Genomic DNA, 23,847 nt, shown 5'->3' on the forward strand with positions numbered 1-23,847 from the left:
TTACTTATCTTACTGTTTAGTCTGTGCAAATCAAAATAAGATCAGTTCTTGTCCTTAGAATTTATAATGTGTATGCAAAGAACTGCCTTAATTAGCTCTAAATATTAAAAGATTGGATTGAAATGTGATATTAAAATTTTTCTAACTATCAAAATCTAATTTGCACATTCTTTTGTTTATAGATTTTATCTGCTGCAACAGTGATCGCTAAGCACACATCGGCTCTCTGTAATTCTTGTAGAATTGCCTCATCCAAAACATCAAATCCAGTTGCCAAACGACACTTTGTACAATCTGCTAAAGATGTAGCCAATGCAACAGCCAATTTGGTAAAAGAAATAAAGGTATATAACAATATAACTTTTAGCACTAAATATGTAATACTGTCTGCTATTTTTCTGTAATAAAGGAGACTAAGGAATATTGTAAAATAAACTTGATTATGTTCTAGTTAAATGTATGTCCCCCCCCCCTCATTGTTTTGTAATAAACTATTTCAGAACTTCATACCAAAGAAAGGCAATTAAAATTGCCACATTTTTTATTTCTTGAAGCTTAGCTTTGAATGCCATTTCATATTTGACAATAAAAAAAAGCTCTCCTACAGAAACATTTTGTATTGTGAAATTTGCTTCTAAAGATTAACACAATTAGGACGCTATTAAATTCTTGTTCTATTTCTCAATGTATTTCTTTTTTCACTTGCAATATATGGGAAGCAAATTAATACACTTACAAAGTTAAAAGCAACCAGAAAGTAATTAATTAGGAAAGAAATGAGAATCTATTGTAGATCAAAACAATATTATATAACTGATAATATTTTTCTTGAATAAAATAAATCTTTATTTTTCTTTTTTACTTCAGCTTGATTAAACGAGTTTTTGAGCTAAACTAATGCCATTAATAATGCTATTTTGATTATTTTTTTTTTTAGTCTTTAATACAAATTAAGTAAAAAAACTAGTAATTATATTTGATAGACACAAGATTTCGTCACCGAGACTTGTTTGGCATAAATTACTTTTCATTTTAATCACTAACTTATTAAGTTTATATTGATTTTTTGATATATGATTAATTAATTTTTAACAATTATCATCAGGCTTTAGATCAAGATCCAACTGAAAGGAACAGGCAAAATACATCCACAGCCATTAAGCCTCTTGTTGAAGCAGTTGAAAACCTTACCACCTTTGCAAGTTCTCCAGAGTTTGCAAGTGTACCTGCAAAAATCAGTCCAAAAGTAATTATTTTTCTTCTTCTGACAATTCAATATTTTCTTGTTCACTTTATTTTTATAACAATTTTCAAAAGCTTTCTTCTAAGATTCTTATTTTTTCTTCTCAGGCGAGAATCGCACAAGAACCTATTACTTCTTCTGGTAAAAATATCATTGATGGCTCCTGCAATATGATAGTTTCTGCCAAATCTTTAGTTGTGAATCCACGTGACCCTCCAACATGGCAAACATTAGCTGGTCACAGCAAAAATGTCTCAGATTCAATAAAGAAACTTGTGGCATCCATTAAGTGAGTCAAGTTTATTTGTGTATCTATCTGCGCACCTGGAAAGTCATGAATTTTGATATTGAACAAAACTTGTCATGGTTTTAACTATTTTTTAAAAAAAAAATCATTGAAAGTCATAGATTTATGTCGCCGAAAAATCTAATTTTTAAAATGGATTTAGAATATAATTCTGCAGAAAAAAAAGGGAAAAAATTATTTGCTTTTGTATATTTTTTTCCAGTTATTTTATTGGTTCGACTCTTTCTTTACTCTGTTTTATAAATTTAAATTCTATCAATATGACGATGCAGAGAATAACAGTTTTGGTTATACCTATCATTTCAATTAATGTTATTATAATGTTTTTTTTTTAAAAAATATATTGCATTTTTGTCAGAGAAAGTAGTAACTTTGTTAAGTCATGAGAAATTCTTGGAATTAGTCATGGATTTGAAAATCTAAAATGTAGCAGATACCCTGTAAATAATTTAAAACCCAGCATTTCAGGGTTTATTTTTTTTCTGTAACTTGAATATTGGCAATCCAGTGGCACAGTTAATTAAGATATTGCTCGCACCAGCCGCTCGAGCTGCGGTATTGTAAATTTGGCCTTTACGACAACAGGTGTTTGTTTGCAGGAGGGTGCACTTTAAATCTGTTATTGCTCTAATCTCGTTAGTCTGTGTGATGTGTAAGTTAATAAAGGAGGCATCAGCTCAGACTCTGTCCATGTTCTTTGTTAAATGGTTGAAATTACAATTACAACTTTAACATTACTATCAAAAGATAGTCCTGAAAGTCAGGGCTAGGTATGTGTAGTTAAATTATAATGAAACATTTTGTCAGAATTTCCTGTTACATATTTTTATCATCTCTAATCAATTGAAAGCCTAATTTAACAACATGCCTGCATTCAGACAAACATAGTTTTGTATTTTGAGCTCTGACATTAAAAAGTTTCTTGAACTCTGCTGATAAAATTGATTGCTTTAACTCTTCTTTATCATTGAAGAATAGAAGTAACTTCTATGACCAAGCAAAATTAGACAATTTTTGAAAGCAAAAACATATTTGTTTTTCAAGTATTGAAAAATTAGCAAACCTTAAAATCCTAATTACACAATCAAATAAATTGCCTTTTGTATGTCAAAGCAACTAGTTTATTAAGTATAGACGGAACTAATATGTGTTTATTTATTTTAGGGATAAAGCTCCTGGTCAGAAGGAATGTGATGCTGCAATTGAAAAGCTTAGCTCCTGTATTCGTGAGCTTGATCGAGCCTCACTCAGTATTATTGGACAAAATTCCTTGCCTCGAAAGGATCACAGTTTGAAGGTATATTCTACATGCTATATTAATGGTCTTTTTTTTACCTAATGTTTTGAAACTTTCAGTTTAAAAAAAAGAAATCTTTAATTTAAAAAAAAAAATTTATTCAGTAGTTTATAAAAGTGATTCATAATGTATTTTACGTATGTACGTGTATTTTACGTAATCACGAGGAATACAGAACTGAAAAAACAATAAAATTTATGCCACAAGTTTTGAAAATCAGGAAACTTTTCTTTTAAGTTTTTGTAGCCTCCCTATATACACATATATATTTTTTTTTCAAATGTGTAGTTATTGTTACAGTTTCGTTTCATTTTTAAACTATGCAATGATTTAAAGTGCACGAAATTCTTATTTGTTGCAATTTTTCAGAAACCCCTGAAGGTAAGATACACTATACTTATGTTTGATTTTAAATTCTGTTTCTTTTATTTTTTGTTAAGCTGTATTAACAAGATAAATTCATTTTGACATTTTTTTTTCTTCTTTATAGGGTTATCAAGAGCAAATGGAATCATCTGCATCTGAAATATTGGAGAGGATTGATGGCGTACGTACTGCAGCAATGGGTGAAGCTGAGAAATTAGGTCATCTAGTAAGTTAATTTTTTTGTTGAAAAAGAAATTTTTCTGTTGTATATGAACACTTTGTGAGTAATATCTTATCATTAAAAACTTTCATAAAATCAAAACTACTATTTATATTGAGAATTATAGCAAAAGTTTATTATTCTTGTAGCTTACCTTTGATGAGTGAAATGTTGAGGTTAGTATTTATATAAACTTACACTAACATTTAATTATCGTATAATTTAGTATTTATTATCTTATACCAGAATTTGAAGCTTTTGTTTAAATATTTAGTTTATAATACCTCTTATAACCAAAAAAAAATTTTATGGTCCCTTTCATTGTGAAAAAGATTGTACTACCTCCATGTTTACTCATTTTTTTTCTGTTTTAGTTATTGGAATGTGTTCTTTTTTAACCTAAATTGCTAAATTTTGGTTGCTTGTACCAAATTTAAACTTGCAATTAGGTCTACTTACAACCTTAAAATTTGGCAACTAAGTTCATTAGAATATATTTAAAATAAATAAACTAAATCAAGAAATTTTTAATTAGTTACAATACTACTAAGGGAATTCATATAATTATTCATAGGTTAACATGGAAACAATGAATTCCCTTTAGAATGTCTTGAATCATTTTGTATATATTTTGAAAACCTTAATCAATAAATAGTTTTGCCTGCTGCATTATTTTTAAAATACAATATTTTTTATTTTTTAAATATTTTATTAGCAGTTTATTTGGTTTAAATTGTTTGGTATTCTGTAATTATTGAATTGTAAATTTTACTTTATGAATATCAATTTATATAGATCTAGATAGAACTTTTTGTTTATATAGATAGATCTTTTTGTTTATTTTTTATGTAATTTGAAAAACTATTGTAACTTATGTAAATGAAAAACTATTTCATTATATTAGTTTCTTCCTTTTCATGTGTATCATATGAAAGAAGATATATTCTGACTCATTTATATGAACTTTCACTTTGTTGAAGCAAAATTAAATTATTGTGAAAAATTTTAACATTTTTTATACATGATTCTCTCTCACTATATATATAGATAGACAGATATTCATTTGGTATTTCTTTAATGTTATGTGTCTGTGTTTTTAATTGTTACTCTTCTAATTAAAGGTGACTCAAATGACTTCCTTCTTTGATCCTCTTGTCCAGAGTGCAATTGGAAGTGCATCAAAAACTATTAACTCTAAACAGCAGATGGCACTTCTTGATCAAACAAAAACTGTTGCAGAATGTGCTTTGCAACTTATCTATGCATCTAAGGAAGCTGGCGGAAATCCAAAAGTAAGTACAACATTTTTATCACATTACCAAAAATTATGGAGAAAAAAAATACAGATATTGCTGATGACATTAAAGCAAAGTACAGAATTATCACAAGTGAATAAAGTATTTGAAATATTAATATTTGTGAAATTATTACGCATATAAAGATTCCCAGAAACATAACAAGCTTGTTTGCTTTTTTAAGTTGCTATTGTTTTATATTTGACCCTTTTAATAAGCCACAAACTTTTCAATGTCAGCTATCAAGTTCGTTGCGCACATTTTTGTAGCTTCACACTATTAATGGTTCATGATGCTGACAAATGCATTTTTGCAGTGATTTTTTGCATTGATAACAGTGTATTTAGAATAATTCCGTAAGATCTTGGGGGTCAATGGGATTAAGTGTAAATCATTTGATCCCCACATACCCAAGATGCTGTTTTAAGACCTCCAATGCTGAAAACAGTGCAAGAACTTTAAGAGTGTATTTTTGCAGCACTAGATAAAACGAAGCACTGTATAAAACGCAGCACTGTATAAAATGAACTTTATAATAGGTTAGATGTTTGTTGTATAATAAAAGGATCGCACATTGAACATTTGTAACTTTAAAAAAATAATAATGGGATACTTTTTTTTAATTTCATGTAACATTTATGTGTAATTGTTGAAATCTGCTCATTCTTTTGTGATACTTCCATGTTTATATTGCCACTACTATTTCATTTGCATCTGGCCTCATTAACCAGTTTCTGTAATTATTTAGGTAACTATGATTGGCAGCATCAAAATTTTAGAGACTCGAAAATATATTTCATAGAAGTTCCAGTACAATTTATTGTTTTATTACTAATTACATTTTAACTTGTCATCTATGTAGTAAATAGAGTAAGGTTTTTTTTTGTTTTATCGAAACAGTTTTTGGCGAGAGCTTGTGAAGTATTTATTTATTATTTTTTTTTTTACTTATTATAGAAATGTAAGACCAAAATGGGTGAGAAACACATACTCACTGACTTGTTCCAATAAATATTTTTTGCATCTGTTTCATGTCTGTAAGCTTACATTATGTGAAAATGTTATCAGTATTAAAGTTGTCAGGAGTATTTCATATTTGTGCAGCAGTTTTTAACAAAGATATTTAAATTATATTTTTTTCTGTCACAGGCCTCTCATATTCATTGTGAACTGGATGAATCTGCTGATGGCATGAAAGAGGCTCTGCATGACCTGATGCGTACTGTGGAATGTGCTGCCACTGAAGCTGGCGTTGTGACTGGCTTAGTGGACACCATCAACAGAGCAATTGTGAAGGTAATTTTTTTTAATGAAATTGCCACTCTTGAAATGAGTTGCTATGAAACTAGAATTAAATGTGTGTGTTTTGTTTCAGGTGGATGAGAGGGATGGAATTGAAGTGCCGGAAAGCTCGTTTGTAGATTTCCAAACTAGAATGGTGACTAATTCAAAAGAAATAGCCAAGATTGCTCAGGAAATGGTAAATATGCTTATGTGTACAATCTGATTTATATTTCGTACTGACTGTTTGGGTTTCATTTATTTCAAATGCACTTTTTCTTAAAGAATTAAAAATTTTCTGAACATGAAATTGCACTCTTAATTTAATTTATCCAAACGTTTTATATTTCAAAAACTAAGTTTATTTACTTTTGAAAATTTGTAAATATTCATGCTAAAAAATTTTTGTCCAATATTGTAACGAACAAAATAATTATTCCCCTCATAAATTTTTCCATCACCCTATTTTATGAATTAAAATTAAATATATAACTTAATCTGACACCTAACAATGTCAAAAGGAAAACACAAAATTTTAAACAGATAGCCACACTTCATTGATGGCATTGCGAATGTATATATAATATATAAATCTATCATTGAAGTTAAATTATAGAATACACTCTGTCTCAAAATGGTATGGAAAAAAAACACAAAAATTAAGAGAAATACAACTTTATGTGTTAATTTTGTAATAATATTTTATTCTAATCGTATTTATGTGTAATTCAAATTAATGTATTTATTGGTGACATTGCAAATATATGTAAAAAAATAATTCTATCAAAGTTAAATTATAGAATACTATCTGTCTCAAAATGATATGGAAAATAAAAGAATTGAATACAAAACACAAAAATTGAAAGAAATGCACCTTTATGTGTTAATATTTTGTTCTAATCATAGTTAGTATAATAATATTGTTTTAACAAATATATTGAACAATAAAAAATAGTAACTTAAGAACTGTCCCAAAAATATTAGAAAATGACAATGTAAATTACACATTTTTTAAAGTATCATGTTACCATTTAGCCTGACCATTTTAAAAGCTGAATCTAGTATCCCAGTTAACAAATTTGAAATTTTTTTTTGGGAAGCAAATCATGCTTACTTTAACGAAAAGGGGAAACATTCTAATTTACGTTTGTATGCTTTGTATAATTATTTATTTCAGATTTTTCTAAAGTAGTTTAAAATCTAGATTTCAATAAATTTATATTCTTTTTTTACCAGATTGTCAAATCTGGAACTGATTCAGCTCAGCTGGGACCTCTAGCAGGAAGATTAGCTCACCTGTTTGAAAATGTTGCCATAGATACACGAGGAGCCATCTCATCAACACCTAATCTTGATGTTGCCAACAGAATCAAGACAAGTGTTCAAGATCTAGGATCTGCATGCATTGATTTAACAAAAGCTGCTGGTACCTGCCAGAGTAATCCTTCTGATACATATAGTCAAAGAGATGTTTCAGACAGTGCCAGAACAGTCACTGAAAAAGTTAGTACTTTAAAGAATTATTTTTTATGTTATTTTCACATTAATGTTTCTAAAATGTATGTCCAAAAAATTTAATGAACATTTAAACCTCACAATTACTAAATTGGTGGTTGGACGTCCAGCTACTTAAGGGCCGAACAGTATTATGAAAAGATTAAAAAAATTAAAAAAATAACAGGGTAGTTTCAGTACAGGGAAAAATTAAGGAATTTTATCAATTTGGAAATGTCAGGAAATTTGATGAAAATACCTATAAGTCTACATTTTGTAATGTATTTTATGTATCAGAATAAAGTATAAGTGAAAAATTAGTAAAATTTATGTCACCAGTTACAAAAATCAGGGAAATTGGGTAAAATTTAACAAAAAAATTGGGAAATTGTTTTATGGCCACCCTGGGCTTTTTTTTTTTTTTGAAAAGGGATAAAGGCCATTTGCAATCCTTATGTAAGTCACTAAATGTTCCTTTTCATTTTTATTAAAATATCTAGAAAAAAATTTTGTTTTTTTTTTAGATTTTTTAATATGAAATAAAAATTACATTTCAATCAGAACAAAATTCTTCAAAGAGTTTCAAAATTTTCATGAAAATTAACTTTGTTTTCCTTAAATTAAATTAAATTTTTTGCAAAGCTATAAATTGCTATATTTGCAAAGCTATAAATTCTTAAAATTAAGATTACTACAGTAAAAGTCAATGTTAAAACAAAAAAATAATGTGCATTGCTGTAATTTTCTTGCATTAGTATTTAAGCAGGTAGTAATTTGCTTATTTTAGCTGATAGAGCAAGTTCAAAAATGTTCATATACATTTTTTAACAGCATTTTGATTGAACTTCTATGAAATTAATTTTAGTAGTTTTATAAACTTATGTTAGTCTGAGGGAAGAGGATATATTGTAGATAACCATTTTTTTATCTAGTTAATAAAAAAAATTTCTTCTTTATAATGATACTTGATTATGTGTCATTTAATATTTTCCAATATTTAATGAGCATCACTTAATATTGTTAGTTACTATAAGGACTATTCCTTTTTTATGTAAATTATATTTTGTAATAATTTTTGATATAGTTAGTAAATAAGTGCCTGAACGAATGGATTGAGAAAAGAAGGAAGTGAATTAATACTAGGTATAAAAACTGTAAATAAAGCTACAATCTTTGGTGTTACACTCAGTGACTACAACTTTCTACGTTTTAATTTGAATTGTACAGAATTCATTTCTAAGTTCTGAAGAGTATAATTTTATTTCATTTCAGATTTATCGTAACTTTCCTTTAAGAAGCTGTGCTTGGTTTTGCAGTATATTAATATTTAACAAAATTGTTTCTTTTTCAGGTTTCATTTGTGCTTGCAGCATTACAAGCTGGCTCTCGAGGTACTCAAGCATGTATCAATGCCGCCAGCACTGTCAGTGGAATAATTGGTGACCTGGATACAACTATTATGTTTGCAACAGCTGGTACATTGCATGCTGAAAACGAGAATGAAACATTTTCAGATCACAGGTTAGTTTTTACTCTTTATCTTGAGTTACATTGATTCTTTTGATGATTTATTTTTAAATATCAAACATAACAAGCTATTTTGAAATGCTACCAACTGCATCAAAATAAAGCTGGAACCTTTCATTGTATTTGTTTCAAAAATTTTGTATTCCAATTATCTAACTCTTTTAATTTAATTTTGCAGGGAGAATATTCTAAAAACTGCTAAAGCTCTTGTCGAAGACACAAAGACTCTTGTTGCCGGAGCTGCCTCCAGCCAAGAACAACTTGCTGTTGCTGCTCAGAATGCTGTTACCACTATCATACAATTGGCTGAGGTTGTTAAACTTGGAGCTGCTTCTCTTGGTGCAAACAACTCTGATGCTCAAGTACGAAACTTACTTTCTTTGTTGCACATTATAATAAATATGTTATCTAAATCTTAAATTTTTTATATTGTTATCTTTACAATGTACTTCTTGTCTACGTCCAGATGCTCTTAAAATAGCTCTAAAATGCTATTCTAAAATATCTGCAAACAATTTACTAAAAACTCTGAAAACAATTTTTTAGTAAAATCTATTATAACCAAGCCCTCAATGGTTTTATTTTTTTTTTTTTTAATTCAAAGAAAGTTTTGTAACTACTAGATAATTTAATTACTTAATAGAATAGCTAACAATTGAGTTTTTAAATATTTTGTTACATTTAACTAATATATTTCTCAGTGCTCATTATGATAATAGCAAAACAGCTATATACATCTATTTTAATTTAATTTCTTACATAGTTTCTTACGTAAGTGTTGTATCTGCTCATATGCTAAGTTGCTTTAGGAAATTAGTGAATTAAAGCTACTGAAAATCATTCTGTTTTAAGGTGGTTTTTTTTTTTTTTTTTTTTTTTTTTTTTTTTTAGTGATTTGACATTTTTTTAAAAAATTATTTCCATTTTTTTCCCCAATTTTCCATCAAAAAGAGAATTTTAAAAGCTGTTATACTTGAATAAATTTTATTTCTTATCAAAAATATCCTAAATAAATGGCAGCATTTTCATTGTTGCATTTTCCAAAAAATGTTTTGGTTTGATGTTTTCTATATTTTACATTTTTAAAACAAAACATGCTTCATAAATCACAAAAAAAAAAAAAAAAAAAAAAATTCTTAATAAATTTAAACTTTCTACTTACAACATTACACAAAAAAAAAAAAATAAATAAAATCAATATATGTAAAGTCCAAACCTAGCTTTTTTTTATTACTATTGTTATTCTTTTATTTAGTTATTTTAAATTTTAAAAATTATATTAATGAATAGATAACTTTTTAGTGATACTGTGATTGTTTTTATGATATTTACTGATATGAGGTAAGTATGAATGTAGTTTAATAAAAGCTCCACATATTTATTTTAATAGCAAACATATTTATTGCTTAAAATGTAAAAATATCAAGTAACCTTAATACTTTTAAATAAATTTTGATAATAATGTACCAATTAACTTTAGGTCTTGCTCATCAATGCTGTTAAAGATGTAGCCACTGCTTTAGGTGATTTAGTTCAAGCAACAAAAGCAGCATCAGGTAAAAATATCCATCATCCTGCCATGATCAATTTGAGAGACTCTGCAAAAGTAAGTACGCATTATGCAAATTTTGTGCATATTATAATTATGAAAAAGGAGATTTAAATGTTTATTAATTAAATTGGTTCATATTTCAATTGTTCAATAAATGTTTCATTACTAAACAAAATTATACCATACATGAAAATTGATTAATTTGATTGATAAATTAATTTAACTGCCTTTAATAAAGTATTATTTTTCTTGCTGCTTTGGTTTAATGCTTAAGTTAAACATTATTCTCTAAGCTTATTTATTTAATAACATACCCATTATTAAGCTCATTTGTTCAATAATTAATGCTACATTGAAGCAATTTAATATTGCTACTGCATAATTTTAATAATCTACTTATTATGGTCTTATGACCGTAAATTAAGTATGACTTATGTTAAGTATGAGTAAGTATGACTTGTAAAGAAAACCTTAAATTGGTGTATACATATTCAAATTTTTCAATTTATTTCAGTGTTACTTAATTTCGATGGCCATATGCTAAAAATACTTTTATTGCTTATTGTGCTAATTAAAAATCTAAAACTATCTTGTATAGTTAATATTTAAAAATTAAAAAACTGTGATAAATTCTTTTGTATACCTATGTTTTGATAAAAAATAAAAAAAACAATTATGAAATTCATGCAAACCTGTGTTAAAATAAAATTAAAAGCTCTCTTTTTTTCTACATAACATTTAAAATTAGTCTTGATAATTGAAAAAAATTAGTCATACCAGTTATTGTTTTTTATTACAGCAGTTAAAGAATTATTTTCTTAAAATGATATAAAATTTAAATGATAGATATATTTGAATAATAATGCATTATCTAATAATGTTAATACAGTGAAACCTTCAGGAAAGGCCCCCTCTATATAGCGACCTTTTCTATTTTAACCACTTTGGGGGCGGCAGGGAATTTTTTCCATGGACATTGCGTTTTAGGAAAGACCAGTAAAACCTCTGCCAGTGACCGGTCAAAACCTCCGCATCAAATGCTGAAAGGGTCGAATAAGGGAACACTAAGAAATATTATATTGCAGTCAATCTTCAACCTTATGTTGCAGTTATTGTTTATTTATTTTAAATAGTTCTATCATTGGGTAAAATTGTTTTTACTGATAACTATAACAGTAAGGATCATTTCTATTAAAACTAAATTTTATTCATCGCTCTGGTCTTTCATGATGCAAGTGACATTTCCGCACCAAGAAAATCACTCTGACCAAAATCGTTTGTGAAAAATCAAGTAGCTTCAATAACATTTTAAAGTCGATGGAGGTAACCTCTAAGAATGACCATTTTACTGTGGAACAGAGTAAAGCATAAGGTTTACTCTGTTCCACACGAGGGGTTTTACTGTATCATTTTAGTGTTACAATTGAAGCTTAATTACCTTCTACAATGTTATATATTTTTACGGGTGCCACAAAAATGGCAGACAATTTGAAAAATCAATTAAAAGAAAATAGTAAGAAATAAATTACCTTTTTTTTTTTTTTTTGCTCTGCTCAGGAAACAAGATGTTTTTCTAATGAAATTTCAAAATTGTTTATAAAGTTTGTCAGTCGATGATGTTGTTGTCTGAAAATATTTTAAAACAATGTTTTTTGCTGCATATCAGTCTATTCTAACTAAAATGCCGTCTGCTTATCTTATTCAGTCCTCTGATTGTATGACGTTGTTGCAGCAAAAACAGGTTATTTTGAAAGCATTGTTCTATAGTTTTTCTCGATGAACAGTGCCATTTAACGAACCTTTTTGATTAGAAACATCTGATCTCTCGAGCAGATTGCAGCAAGTGGACTGAATATTTTTTATCTCCATCCCTTCCACTTTTATATATTTATTTTTTAAAATTTATTTTTCAAATTGTTCAACATCATTGAGACACCCGGTAAAAATCATTAGCAAAATATATTCTGTACCTTTTAGAGCACAATTGTGCTATACTGCTTTAATAGCTTAAAATAATGACACAGTCACATGATCCAGGGGTGATTGTGCTCCCGAGTTTCAAGAAATCCAGAAGTTTCAAGAAATCATCAATCGCATTTCCATAAAAATTCTTGTATATTTTATTTAAAAATATTAGAACTAGAATTTATACTTGGCGTCTCTTTCATTTGTAAATATTTTTTCTGGTAGAAAAATAAATGTGATTAGAGATAAAAGTAAACTTACACATAATTATTCATTTAAATTATGCTGCATATAATTCATTTAGAATATCATGTTTTGAAAATTTCAATGATTTAAATTTATAAAGATATTAATTTTTTGAATGATTTTACTCAAGAAATTTTCAGGATTTTTGAGTTGGGCCCACAATCACCCCTGATGATCTCAAATTTTTATCTCATTTAAAGTTTATAAAATTTGTAATAATCCTCAATAATATTGCATGCTATATTAGTTGGTGGTTTACATATTCTAGTGTCTTTTGAGCTATTCTTTCAGTGAAAAAGAATTGCAATTTCTGTAGCATGTTAGTAAACTCTCTCCTGCATGTTATACACTTAAGAGCAGAGAACATAGGTGCAACTTTCACTGACTCTTAGCATGTCACTTTTCCCAGACCTACTGTTTGTTTTTACTGGGAATGGATATTAACAGCTATCTAGGAGAACTGTGTGAAGTGATAGTTATAAATCTTGTCAGTGGTGCTGTTGATGAAAACTGTGAGGAACTACAGAAGAATGAGGTTAGAGCATTCAAAGTGATAGTAAAGAAGGATAAGTCTCCAGACCTATTGAGCTGCACAGTAGTGTGTTATGTCTCATAGCTAAAGACTTTCTAATTGTGAGATTTTAACATCCACCCAAGGCAAAGTGTCATGTCCGGGTCACCAATTAAGGCGAGAGTGTAGCATAAGTAAATTCTGAATCTTGAATCTGCAGGTCTGCACAGCGGTACATTATCTCTTTTGGCTAAAGATCACCTAGGTTTGATAGGCTAGGTTGATTTTTAAAATTTGCCATCAAAGTAATGATTTAATTTAAAATCATTTCAAATTTTTAAGACCTCTCCAATAGTTTTTTCTTTTAGTTTATTTTTCAAGATGAACACTGTCAATTCATGATAGTTCATCTGAAAGATATATCCTTTTACCTTCAGCAATAGTTTAATTTTAAGCCTAACTTGAAAAGTTAAGTAATTTTTGTTGATTAATGGGAACAAGCAAAATCCATAAATCATCCAGGGAAAAAGATCCTGCACAAGCATGATAGAGAAGGTTGGATAGTAAAGAGTGACTTGCAATATGATCAACAACGTGTGACTGAGGTTTGAGTCGCAAACTAGGAAGAGGTGCCTGTTTGTAGCTTACACTGGGACTTAATCAATCAATCAGAGCTTTTTAATTACACCACTCGATTTGATGAGATGCTTGTTTGTTGTTAATTTACGTCGCACTAGAGCTGCACAATGGGCTATTGGCGACGGTCTGGGAAACATCCCGGAGGATGATCCGAAGACATGCCATCACAATTTTGATCCTCTGCGGAGGGGATGGCACCCCTGCTTCGGTAGCCTGACGACCTGCGCGCGAAGTCAAGCACTTTACGGTAGCACAGTTTAACGAGGACCAATACCGCACACCCTCGGTCCCTATGCAAACTGATCCAAGTGGTCACCCACCCGCACACTGACCGCAGCCAGTGATGCTTGACTTCGGTGATCTGCTGGGAACCGTGTCTTAACGATCAGTCCACTGCGGGACTTGATGAGATGCATATCTATCACTTCACTTGGTTGTCTAGTTAAATGCATGTGGCTAACAACCTGAAAATGTTTATCTAAGAGACATCAGTGTTGGGTGACATCTTTGTTCTCTGTCTCTTCATATTAGGTGACAGTTCGTGAGAGTTACACGTCGGATGAGTGGCTCCACTCTGACCAAGAAGACGAGCTCATTCGTTTGCTCTCAGAGCAGTCAGAAGCTTTGGACGAAGTTGATACGACTCCATTACTCGTCCACTAAACATTTCAGTGCTCTGAATTAATGTTACTTCATCAGAAATTCTTTGAAGATGAATGGATATTGTTTCATTAGAAATTTTTTGGAAAAAAAGACTAGCTTACCTTGAACTGCATTTAATTGCTGTGTTATTAGTTTTGTAATTCATAGTTTGTCCACTAGGTACAGAAAGTTAACTAAGTGTTAACAGAAAGTTAATTAAGAAGGAAAGGAAAATCTTATGTTGATAAATAATGATCCCAAGATGAGAAACTATTAATTTTAAGATGGTTTTCTAGTGTTTCAAACATTTCTTGCTCCAAACTGTTTTTTATGTATTGGATGAAAAACAATATTTTCTTTTTCCAAATTTGCTATGTTTAAAAAAATGATCCAGAATTTTGTGGGAATTTTCATGGAAAGCCTGAAAATATAAATTTTTTTCCCTGAAATTAAGTTCTCTCTCTGTATGCTTTAAGGAAATCCTCTTAAATGTATGATGATTCCTTAAATTATAAGACTTGTGTTAACATTAAACTAATTGAATTTTTATCTGAGAATAATATGCAAAAAGAAAAATGTGCTGCTTGAATTAAAATGATAACTTCAAATTTATAAAATTAATATGTCAAAACAATTTTGAAAATATACTGCACTAGCGCTTATTATTAAGAGTGTTTCTTTAAAAGAAATTGCTAGCATCTCCCCTTAAATCTCTATCTATAAAAAAACAAAAAAAAAACAAGATTTTACTTTAAATACAGTGGAACCTCCAGGAAAGACAGTCTGTGTAGCAACCTCCTCTATTTACAACCACTTTTGGGAGATTCGAAATTTTTTCCATAGACTTTGTGTTGAAGGAAACCTTTAGGAAAGAACATCAAAACTTCTCCAAGCAACCAGACAAACCTCTGCACCAAGTGTGGAAAAGGTCAAATAAAGAAACACGAAAAAATTTCAAAACAGAATTTTATCAAAACAAATAAGTAGATAACAAAACAAATAAGTAGATAAAAATGTATTCAAATCATTTGTCTGAGGTTCTCATTTCAAGAGCTTTTTTTGACGATCTCTGTAAGAGATCTGCAACCTCATGTTGCAGTCAGAGTGCACTAAAGATCATGCTATCAATGATTTATTTTAAAGTTGAAATTTAAATTGGAAAGCAAAATGATAGTTTAGAAAAAACTAAAGATCTCAAACAAAGGAACCTTCTAATCTTCTAAAGCTAACTAATTTTTATGATATAAATTAAATGCAAACTTAAACAAAAAACGTAATTTTTTATTTATTTAAAATAGTTCTATCATTCATAATTGGTAAATTTGTTTATATATATAATTTTATCAGTAAGGATCATTTTTATTGATGCTAAATTTTATTGAAGAGAAAAGAAAAGGACATGGACTAAAATTAAAATCATTTGCGTAAAACCTTGTACCTTCGATAGCATTTTGAACTCGATCAACCCTAAGAGCGACCAACCTCCACCAGACTCCATTAACTGTGAAACAGAGAGTGGTCCCTCCCTGGAGGTTTCACTGTATATATATTTAAAAATGTGCATTTTAAAATCTTATGTATAACTTATTTTGACCTCTTACGATTTTTCAAATAAATTCTTGCTTTTTCTTGTGATCAGCTTGCATACAATCCCAGATTATATGAAATTTATATTTTTTTTTGTTAGCAAGAACAAAACTCTTCTTCATATTTCTTATTTTTCAGTGTTAGAAAGTCATTCCTGTACCAAGGAAGTATTAAATTATTTCTTATTCTTTAAAAGGGTAAAGGCAATGTCCCACATTCTCTGAAAAATTTTTAAATACAAGACATAATTGGATAAATTAGTAATTATAACTAAAGTGAATAATTTTATACTCATATATTAACTGATTAAATGCTTTTTGAACTCTCTGTACTTAGATTGTTTTGTTTTGACAAAGCTTTATTTATATAATTTTTTTAATTGCATATTTTTTATATGACTGAGACATATCTTATTGTTTAAGTTTGGTAATAGTTTATTTAGTTAAATAATTCTTAGAAATTGAACCAGTAAGATATTACTTGATAAAAAAGCTTCATTCACTTCAAAAATATGAAAATAGGTGCCCATTTTTGAGCACTTGAAACATGTCAATTGTTATTTCCAATCTGTATATTTTTGAAATGAATGAAATTTTTTAATCTAGTAATAGTTTATTTAGTTAATTACACTAATAATTTATTTTATTTGTGTACTTTTAAATTGTTTCCTGTTCATATTTTGTTAGATAGTTGATTGCCTCTTACTATTTTTCTTATTTGTAATTGTTTTGACTTTTTTTTTAAATTTTCAGTACCGTTACTGACTTTTGCTAAATACGTTGCGCAATATTAGTGATGACTTAAAGTATAATGCAACATTGTATGATTATGATTCATAAAAAATAACTATAATTGGAAACCATTATAATTTGTTTTGTTTTTTTAATCATCGCATTAAAAATTAGAGAATTGGAATTGTTATTATTACTTTTTTACAATTCCAAACTTTTGCTTAACATTATAGTTATTGTATGTATCAGTAATGAAAATTTGATAAATATATGTAATATACAATTGTTAACCATATTAAATAACTATGGATTGAAGTTGCTACAAAGAATGAGGAGCCTAAATTTATTTTCTTATAGCCTAAATTGAGTAATTAAATAGATAAATAAAATATTTTATTATGAGGTATAATGGGAAAAAAATTAAATCTGAAAGTAACAACTGATTTATATTTAATCATGCATATTAATGTTTAAATTTGACTTGAGAAAGGCAAGAAATATTAGTAATTTTACTAGCTCCTCTACCAAATGTTAAATAGTATTAGTTTGTCAATCAGTATTATTTTCGTCTCATTCATATTCAAGAAATGTATTATTTTGTAAGTAGATCAAAGATTAGTTTTATTGTTAGAAGTGAAAGTATTTTTTATTTGTTAATTAAATAAATGTTTATTAGTGAGCAATTCCATCATTAAATTAATAAATGTAATATTTGCAAACTCTACTTACACACTATGTAATTTTTAAAAAAAATTGTTAAGATAGCTGTTGCTGTTATTTGCACATACTGAGATTTTATTAACTTATTGATATTAAAAAAAAAAATTAGAATAAAGTACACCAGGATTTATTTTTGCAGAAATTATTTAAACTGCGTAACTTTATTTTAGTTTAAATTAAAACTTGAACATGTTTAATGATAGAACTGCATTTTATCTTAATTTGAAAAAGCTATATTGTTAATTCGATTTAAAGTTTAGTTTTCTGATAATTTTTATAAAATTAGTTGTATTTTATGAAGCATATGTCTGATATATTGTGTTTGACAGAAACATGTCTAAATTGTTTTATTTTGAAGAAGAAAAATATGTGCCTAAATTAGTGAGTTTATCACAAATATATCAAATTGTAAATAAATTAGTCTTACAATAAATTTTGTATGCTATTTGATATTATCAATAAATGTTTTTGAATGTAATGTCTTTGTTATTAAAGGTTTAGAATCACAATTTTAAGCCATTTAAATTATTAAAAATTAAAGGTTGCCTTTTTGCTACCTTTTATATAATTTTAATTATTTGTACTATTTTCTATTTTTCTGCATCTAAACAAAGATAATCCTTGTAACATTAGTTCTCTTAATTTATAAAATTTTTATCTAATAAAACTTTTGCAATTTTATGTTTACTTTTTATAACAAAAAATACATACATTTAATATACATTAATGAACTGTTACAGGTTATGGTTACCAATGTTACATCTCTTCTTAAAACTGTAAAATCTGTGGAAGACGAACACTCAAGGGGTACACGTGCACTGGAATCTACGATTGAAGCTATCTTACAAGAAATCAGGGTAAGATATCTAAATAAAATTTTAGTTACTTAATCTGGACAGTTTTAAAATATTATTCCCCAATAAAATAGTACTACAGAAGAATAAAAAATGACAGGACGCTACCTCTCAGAAAAGGTTTAGAGTTTTGAAAGGCTAGCACTTAACTAAGTTAGCACTGTTGAAATTCGTCAAACTATGTAATATTATGTAATAACTGAATTTGATCATCAACAATTTTTAAATTACCCTCTTATACTATTTTTGTGTGTATATTTCAAAAAATAATTCTTCCATTATCAAAATGAGAGAAAATTTGTAGTTAATAAAATTATTTAAAGGCTTCCTAAAAAACATACATGCATAAATTTTTTTCAAAAAAGTACGCTAAAAGAATTAATTGAAAAATGACTTGAAAGCTTTTGTTTATAATTTAAACTGTAAATTATAAGAAAATTAACATTTAATGGTGCATTTTTTTAAAAGATAAAAAGAGATATTCATTTATTTAAAAAATAATTTTAAAACTTTAAATCAAATTTTATTATATACCAAGTCGCCTGAGAAAAAAGATACTTATAAAAATTAAACCTATAAGCACAGATAATTTTATCAATCTGTAATTATTATTTAAACAGTAGAATAATTCTTTTCAAATGTGATATGAATGAAAAGGCAGTGTTTTTAAGGGTTGGCAGCTTATTTTTACAAAATAGAGGGTACATTTATAAGGATCTAGGAGCAGACAAGATGGGCCACCTTTCTAAAAGCGTTTAGCATGAACACTGGTACTAATTTGTTTTTTTTTTTAAACCCAAGTCATTTTATTAGAGGAAGCAGTTAATCTTAAATTATTAAGCAGTGTTTTACTTATGCAGGCCATATTTACATTTCCCTATTACGGGATTTGCTAATCATAACAATTTTTTGATAATTTTAGACCAACTAACAAATTTTAAATTATTAAAGAATATTTTACAATTGTTAGTTACTATATTTTCTTTCCCCTACAACTAGATTTTCTAATTAATTTCTTTATAGTTATTGTTAAGTACAGTGAACTCTCGCTACTACGATATCCGATACAACAACAACTCCCTCTATTACGATAATGTTCCGTGGTCCCGCTAAACTTGCATATGGATTAATGTTATCTTCCTCTCAATATAACGATATTCTCTGAAGCAGTAAACCTCTGTAAAACGATTTTTTTTTTCAAATTTCAACATTATTTTTTATTTTTTTTATTGGTTTTCAAATAATGTAAAATGCCTTTTTGTCATCTTTTACCATTTTTTTCATCTTTTCTGATAAAAGGGTCACTGCTGGTTATGATCTTTCACCCCACTGTTATTTCTTTTCAAATCAGAGAATGGCTTTTGTATTCAAATTTCATTCCCCCACTGTTGAGTTACTTAGACCACCCTAAGAGCTTCATGTTTTAGAATTGCCTCCCTCAGTTCTTAAGAAATCACCATTGTAACATCATGAGTCATAAATGACCACACACATCACAGTAACACCTGCTACCCTGAGAAGGTACTGTTTCTGTAGAAGGTGGGTGGAGCACGTTTATTGAAATTGAGGAGGAGAAAAAAATGTATACTGACCATTGGTCATCGTTCATGTTCATCACTGTCACTTAATCAATGATTTAAACTACACCTGGTGTTTTCATGAGCTAGCGCAAATTCTACGATCAGAGCTTTTCGCATTTAGTGCTGCTAACATTTTCAGCTTGGTGAGTCTTCAGTGTATTGGATATTTTTTACTAGTGTAATTTAGCATAAGATGGCAGGGAGAAAGCAACTTTCATTTCAAGATAAACTTAACGTTATTAAAGATATTGATGATGGGATGAAACAAATTGATGCAGCTAGAAAATACGGATTATCTCAATCTACAGTTGCAACGTTTCTAAAGAAAATAAAACAGATCGAAGATACTGTAAGCTCAAATTTAATTAATCCAAAGCGTAAACGACTAAAAGTCGCAACTAATGAAAACATTGATGCTGCCGTCTTAAAATGGTTTCAAGAGATGAGAGCAACAAATATCCCGATAAATGGGCCCTTGTTATGCACACAAGCACGTAAATTCGCAGTAATGCTAGGGAACGAAACTTTTAAAGCTAGTAATGATTGGCTAATGCGTTTTCGGGATCGACATGGAATAACTTTCCAGGAAGTTCACGGAGAGAAAAAATCTGCTCCGATTAACGAAGCAAATGAATGGAAGCAAGAGAAGATGACAGATATTCTTCAAAAGTATAAACCAGAGAACGTTTATAACGCAGATGAAGCTGGGCTGTTTTTTCAACTCCTTCCCGATCGAACATTGGCATTTAAGGGTGAAAAATGTTACGGCGGAAAAAAATCAAAGCAGAGATTGACTGTTCTTCTGTGTGCCAATAGCACAGGGACACACAAAATGCAACCTCTTGTTATCGGCAAATCATTGAAGCCGAGGTGTTTCAAGAATGTGAAAAGTCTTCCCGTGGAATATAAAGCCAATAAAAAAGCTTGGATGACTTCTAAGTTTTTTTCTGAATGGTTGTTGATGTTAGATAAAGAAATGAAAAAGAGGAAGAAAAAAATTGCTTTATTAATTGATAACTGCACCGCTCACACATCAATTCCAAAACTACACAAAGTCGAAATTGTTTATTTCCCGGCCAACTGCACTTCGATTTTGCAGCCACTCGACATGGGCATAATCAAGTGTTTCAAAGGATACTACAGGAAGCGTTTGGTTGAATCGATACTTGTCAACATCGAAAATAAAGTAGAAGATCCTTTTAAAACTGTGAATGTCAAGGAAGCATGTGATATTATTGCTGGTAGTTGGTGGGAGGTAACAGAAAAAACTATTCAAAATTGTTGGAAAAAGGCCGGTTTGTGTGTCTTGGAAGATGAAATTGCTTCTAATAGTGAAGAAAATTCCACAGACAGTGATCTTTCAGATAATCAAGAATTTGTTTTGAATCTTCAAAAATCTTTATCCCAACTTGAGGAAAAAATGGGTAAAACATATGGTGTTAACGTGGAGGACTATTTAACTGCCGATGACGATCTCACAATTTTCGCAGGAGTTAGTGATGAAGAGATTCTCTCTGAAATTACGGATGAAATGGAAAATAATGATGAGGAAGAAGATGGTGATGATGATCCATGTGTATCACAGTCCGTATTGTCACCCCATGAAGCTCTTCAATCCGTGAAATCTCTAAAGACATTTTTCTCAAGTCTTCCATTCACAAATGAAAATCATTTTCGGGCATTGGACTCTATGCATACTTTGTTGGTTGACTTAACAGTCAGAAAAATGAATAAACAAACAAAAATATCAGATTTTTTTCAATAAAAATGTTTTTTTAAGGTAAGTTTACAATCTTATGTTCTGTATTTATATCCATTGTTTTTAATGCTTAACCGTAATAAACACTTTGCAAATTAATTTTTTCGATAATATATAAATATATTTATAGTTAATGAATATATAACATTAAATTTCAAAAAATCTTATTGCGTCCCAGAATTATGTGGGCCCTCGATATAACAATATATCCCTCTACAACAATATTCTTATTTGGTCCGCAAAATATTGTTGTAGCGAGGTTTTACTGTATTAGATTAATTATCAAATTTAAAATAATTGATTTGTGTTTTACATGCATCGTGTGTGGCAGAAAAATATCGGAATTTTAAAATTAAAAATGCATATAACAATTTACAGTAAAGGAATAATGGCGTAACAATTTACATAATAATAACAATTTACAGTAAAGGAATAATTATTAATCCTCCCATACATAATGTTGCTCTTTATGTATGGGAGAATTTCATATGTAATTTTCTAAACTAGTTACTAGATTACTGCAGCGAACAAATTAAATTAATAGCTAAAATTGCTGTAGTAGCGATAATAAAAATCTGTAAAGATTACTTTAAAGCCCAAACTGACCAGAATTAAATTCTTGAATTGTGCATGAATTTGTTAACTGTTTTAATGTATTTTATGTCCATTTTTTTAATGAAAATCCAAACTTTGATTTTTTATTTAGTATTTAAACTTTTATGTTATCAATATTTTCTATTATAAGTTTTTTGTAATAAAAAAATACATATATGCTTGCATAATTTGTAATTAATACTTTTTATATTGTGAAAAAGTTGTTATGAAAAGCAATCTTGATCATCTTATTTCTGAATACTGAACTACAATAGCAGATATTGTTTGTTTTTTTTCTATTCTAGTATCATTATGCTACTTGGAAAATTTCACATATTAATAATAAATCAATATTCCTTTATAGGCATATGATTTACCTGATCCACCTATGCGCTCTGCAACTGCTGAAGACTTGGTAAAAGCAACCAAGCCTGTTACATTGGCTACAAGTAAAGCAGTTGCAGCTGGTAAAAGTTGCAAGCAAGAAGATATTATTGTTGCTGCCAATATGGGAAGAAAAGCTATCTTTGACTTACTCATGGTCTCAAAGGTATGTCCTAGTTAGTACTATATCCTCTTTCTCTATTTGGTGCATATAGTTGCCTTAATAGAGATCTCAAATAAACAAAATATGAAATTTAAAAAAAGAATCTTATTGAAGTACATTGCTTGATTTATGCCATGATTCTTTTTATTTAATTTTATTTTTATTTTGCTCTTTAGGCTGCAGCTTATACATCTGAAACCCATGAATTGAAATCTAGAACTCTAATGACCGGTCACAACTGTGCTGTACATTTTAGAGAACTTTTACAAATGGTTCACCAAGTAAGTTGAGTATTATACAAAACATCTTGAAATATATCATTTCTGATCACTAACCTTAAAAAGTTATTAGATATTTAAATTGTTAAAGCCCTTATGTGTCTTATTTTCCATTTTTGCTTTTTCTATATTTTTCTTACAGTCTTTTTAAGATTCTTATTTTCTCTACTTTGTTGAAGAATTATTATTTGCTATTGTATAAATTGCGATCCCTTAATTTATTTATTAATAATTTTAAATTTTCTTTTACAGGTCATTCAAAAACCTACTAATGAAAATAAACAACACCTGTTCACAATATCACAAACAATCGCACAATCTACCATTGAAATCATCTCATGTGCAGAAGCATTGAAAGGTGAGCAACATTCTGGCTTAATTTGTTTTTCCATTTTTTTATCCTTAGGGAATATGATTATTCTAAATTAACCCCTTGGTAAATAGTTAATGCTTAGTTGATTGTTCTTAATATTTCACATTGATTAAAAGCTATTAAATAAAGCAAAATATCAACAATCATTGAATCAAAAAATGCAAATTTTCTTAGTCCTAAAAACAAATTTATTATCGCCTCCATAAAATACTAATTAAAAAACTTTTTTAAGAAATAGT

The 23,847-nt window shown here is 28.6% G+C and overlaps 1 protein-coding gene across 6 annotated transcripts in view; it reads left to right on the forward strand.

Moving 5' to 3' along the window:
- The window catches only part of rhea (Talin_middle and talin-RS domain-containing protein rhea), a 124,380-nt gene that overhangs the window by 91,693 nt on the left and 8,840 nt on the right, over positions 1-23,847 (forward strand). For all 6 annotated transcript variants that reach the window (XM_087164318.1, XM_087164317.1, XM_087164320.1 and 3 more), the window contains exons 27-42: positions 183-344; positions 1,106-1,246; positions 1,351-1,532; positions 2,715-2,847; positions 3,338-3,439; positions 4,555-4,725; positions 5,878-6,024; positions 6,104-6,208; positions 7,246-7,512; positions 8,855-9,024; positions 9,209-9,392; positions 10,511-10,636; positions 18,364-18,480; positions 22,775-22,960; positions 23,134-23,238; positions 23,488-23,593. In XM_087164318.1, the coding sequence (XP_087020444.1) occupies positions 183-344; positions 1,106-1,246; positions 1,351-1,532; positions 2,715-2,847; positions 3,338-3,439; positions 4,555-4,725; positions 5,878-6,024; positions 6,104-6,208; positions 7,246-7,512; positions 8,855-9,024; positions 9,209-9,392; positions 10,511-10,636; positions 18,364-18,480; positions 22,775-22,960; positions 23,134-23,238; positions 23,488-23,593 (2,404 nt within the window). The remainder of the gene's footprint in view (positions 1-182; positions 345-1,105; positions 1,247-1,350; positions 1,533-2,714; positions 2,848-3,337; positions 3,440-4,554; positions 4,726-5,877; positions 6,025-6,103; positions 6,209-7,245; positions 7,513-8,854; positions 9,025-9,208; positions 9,393-10,510; positions 10,637-18,363; positions 18,481-22,774; positions 22,961-23,133; positions 23,239-23,487; positions 23,594-23,847) is intronic.

Source organism: Parasteatoda tepidariorum, chromosome 5 (assembly GCF_982258835.1).
Source record: "Parasteatoda tepidariorum strain Cologne lab strain chromosome 5, Ptep-v5.0, whole genome shotgun sequence".
In the NCBI taxonomy this organism is placed as follows: Eukaryota; Metazoa; Arthropoda; class Arachnida; order Araneae; family Theridiidae; genus Parasteatoda; species Parasteatoda tepidariorum.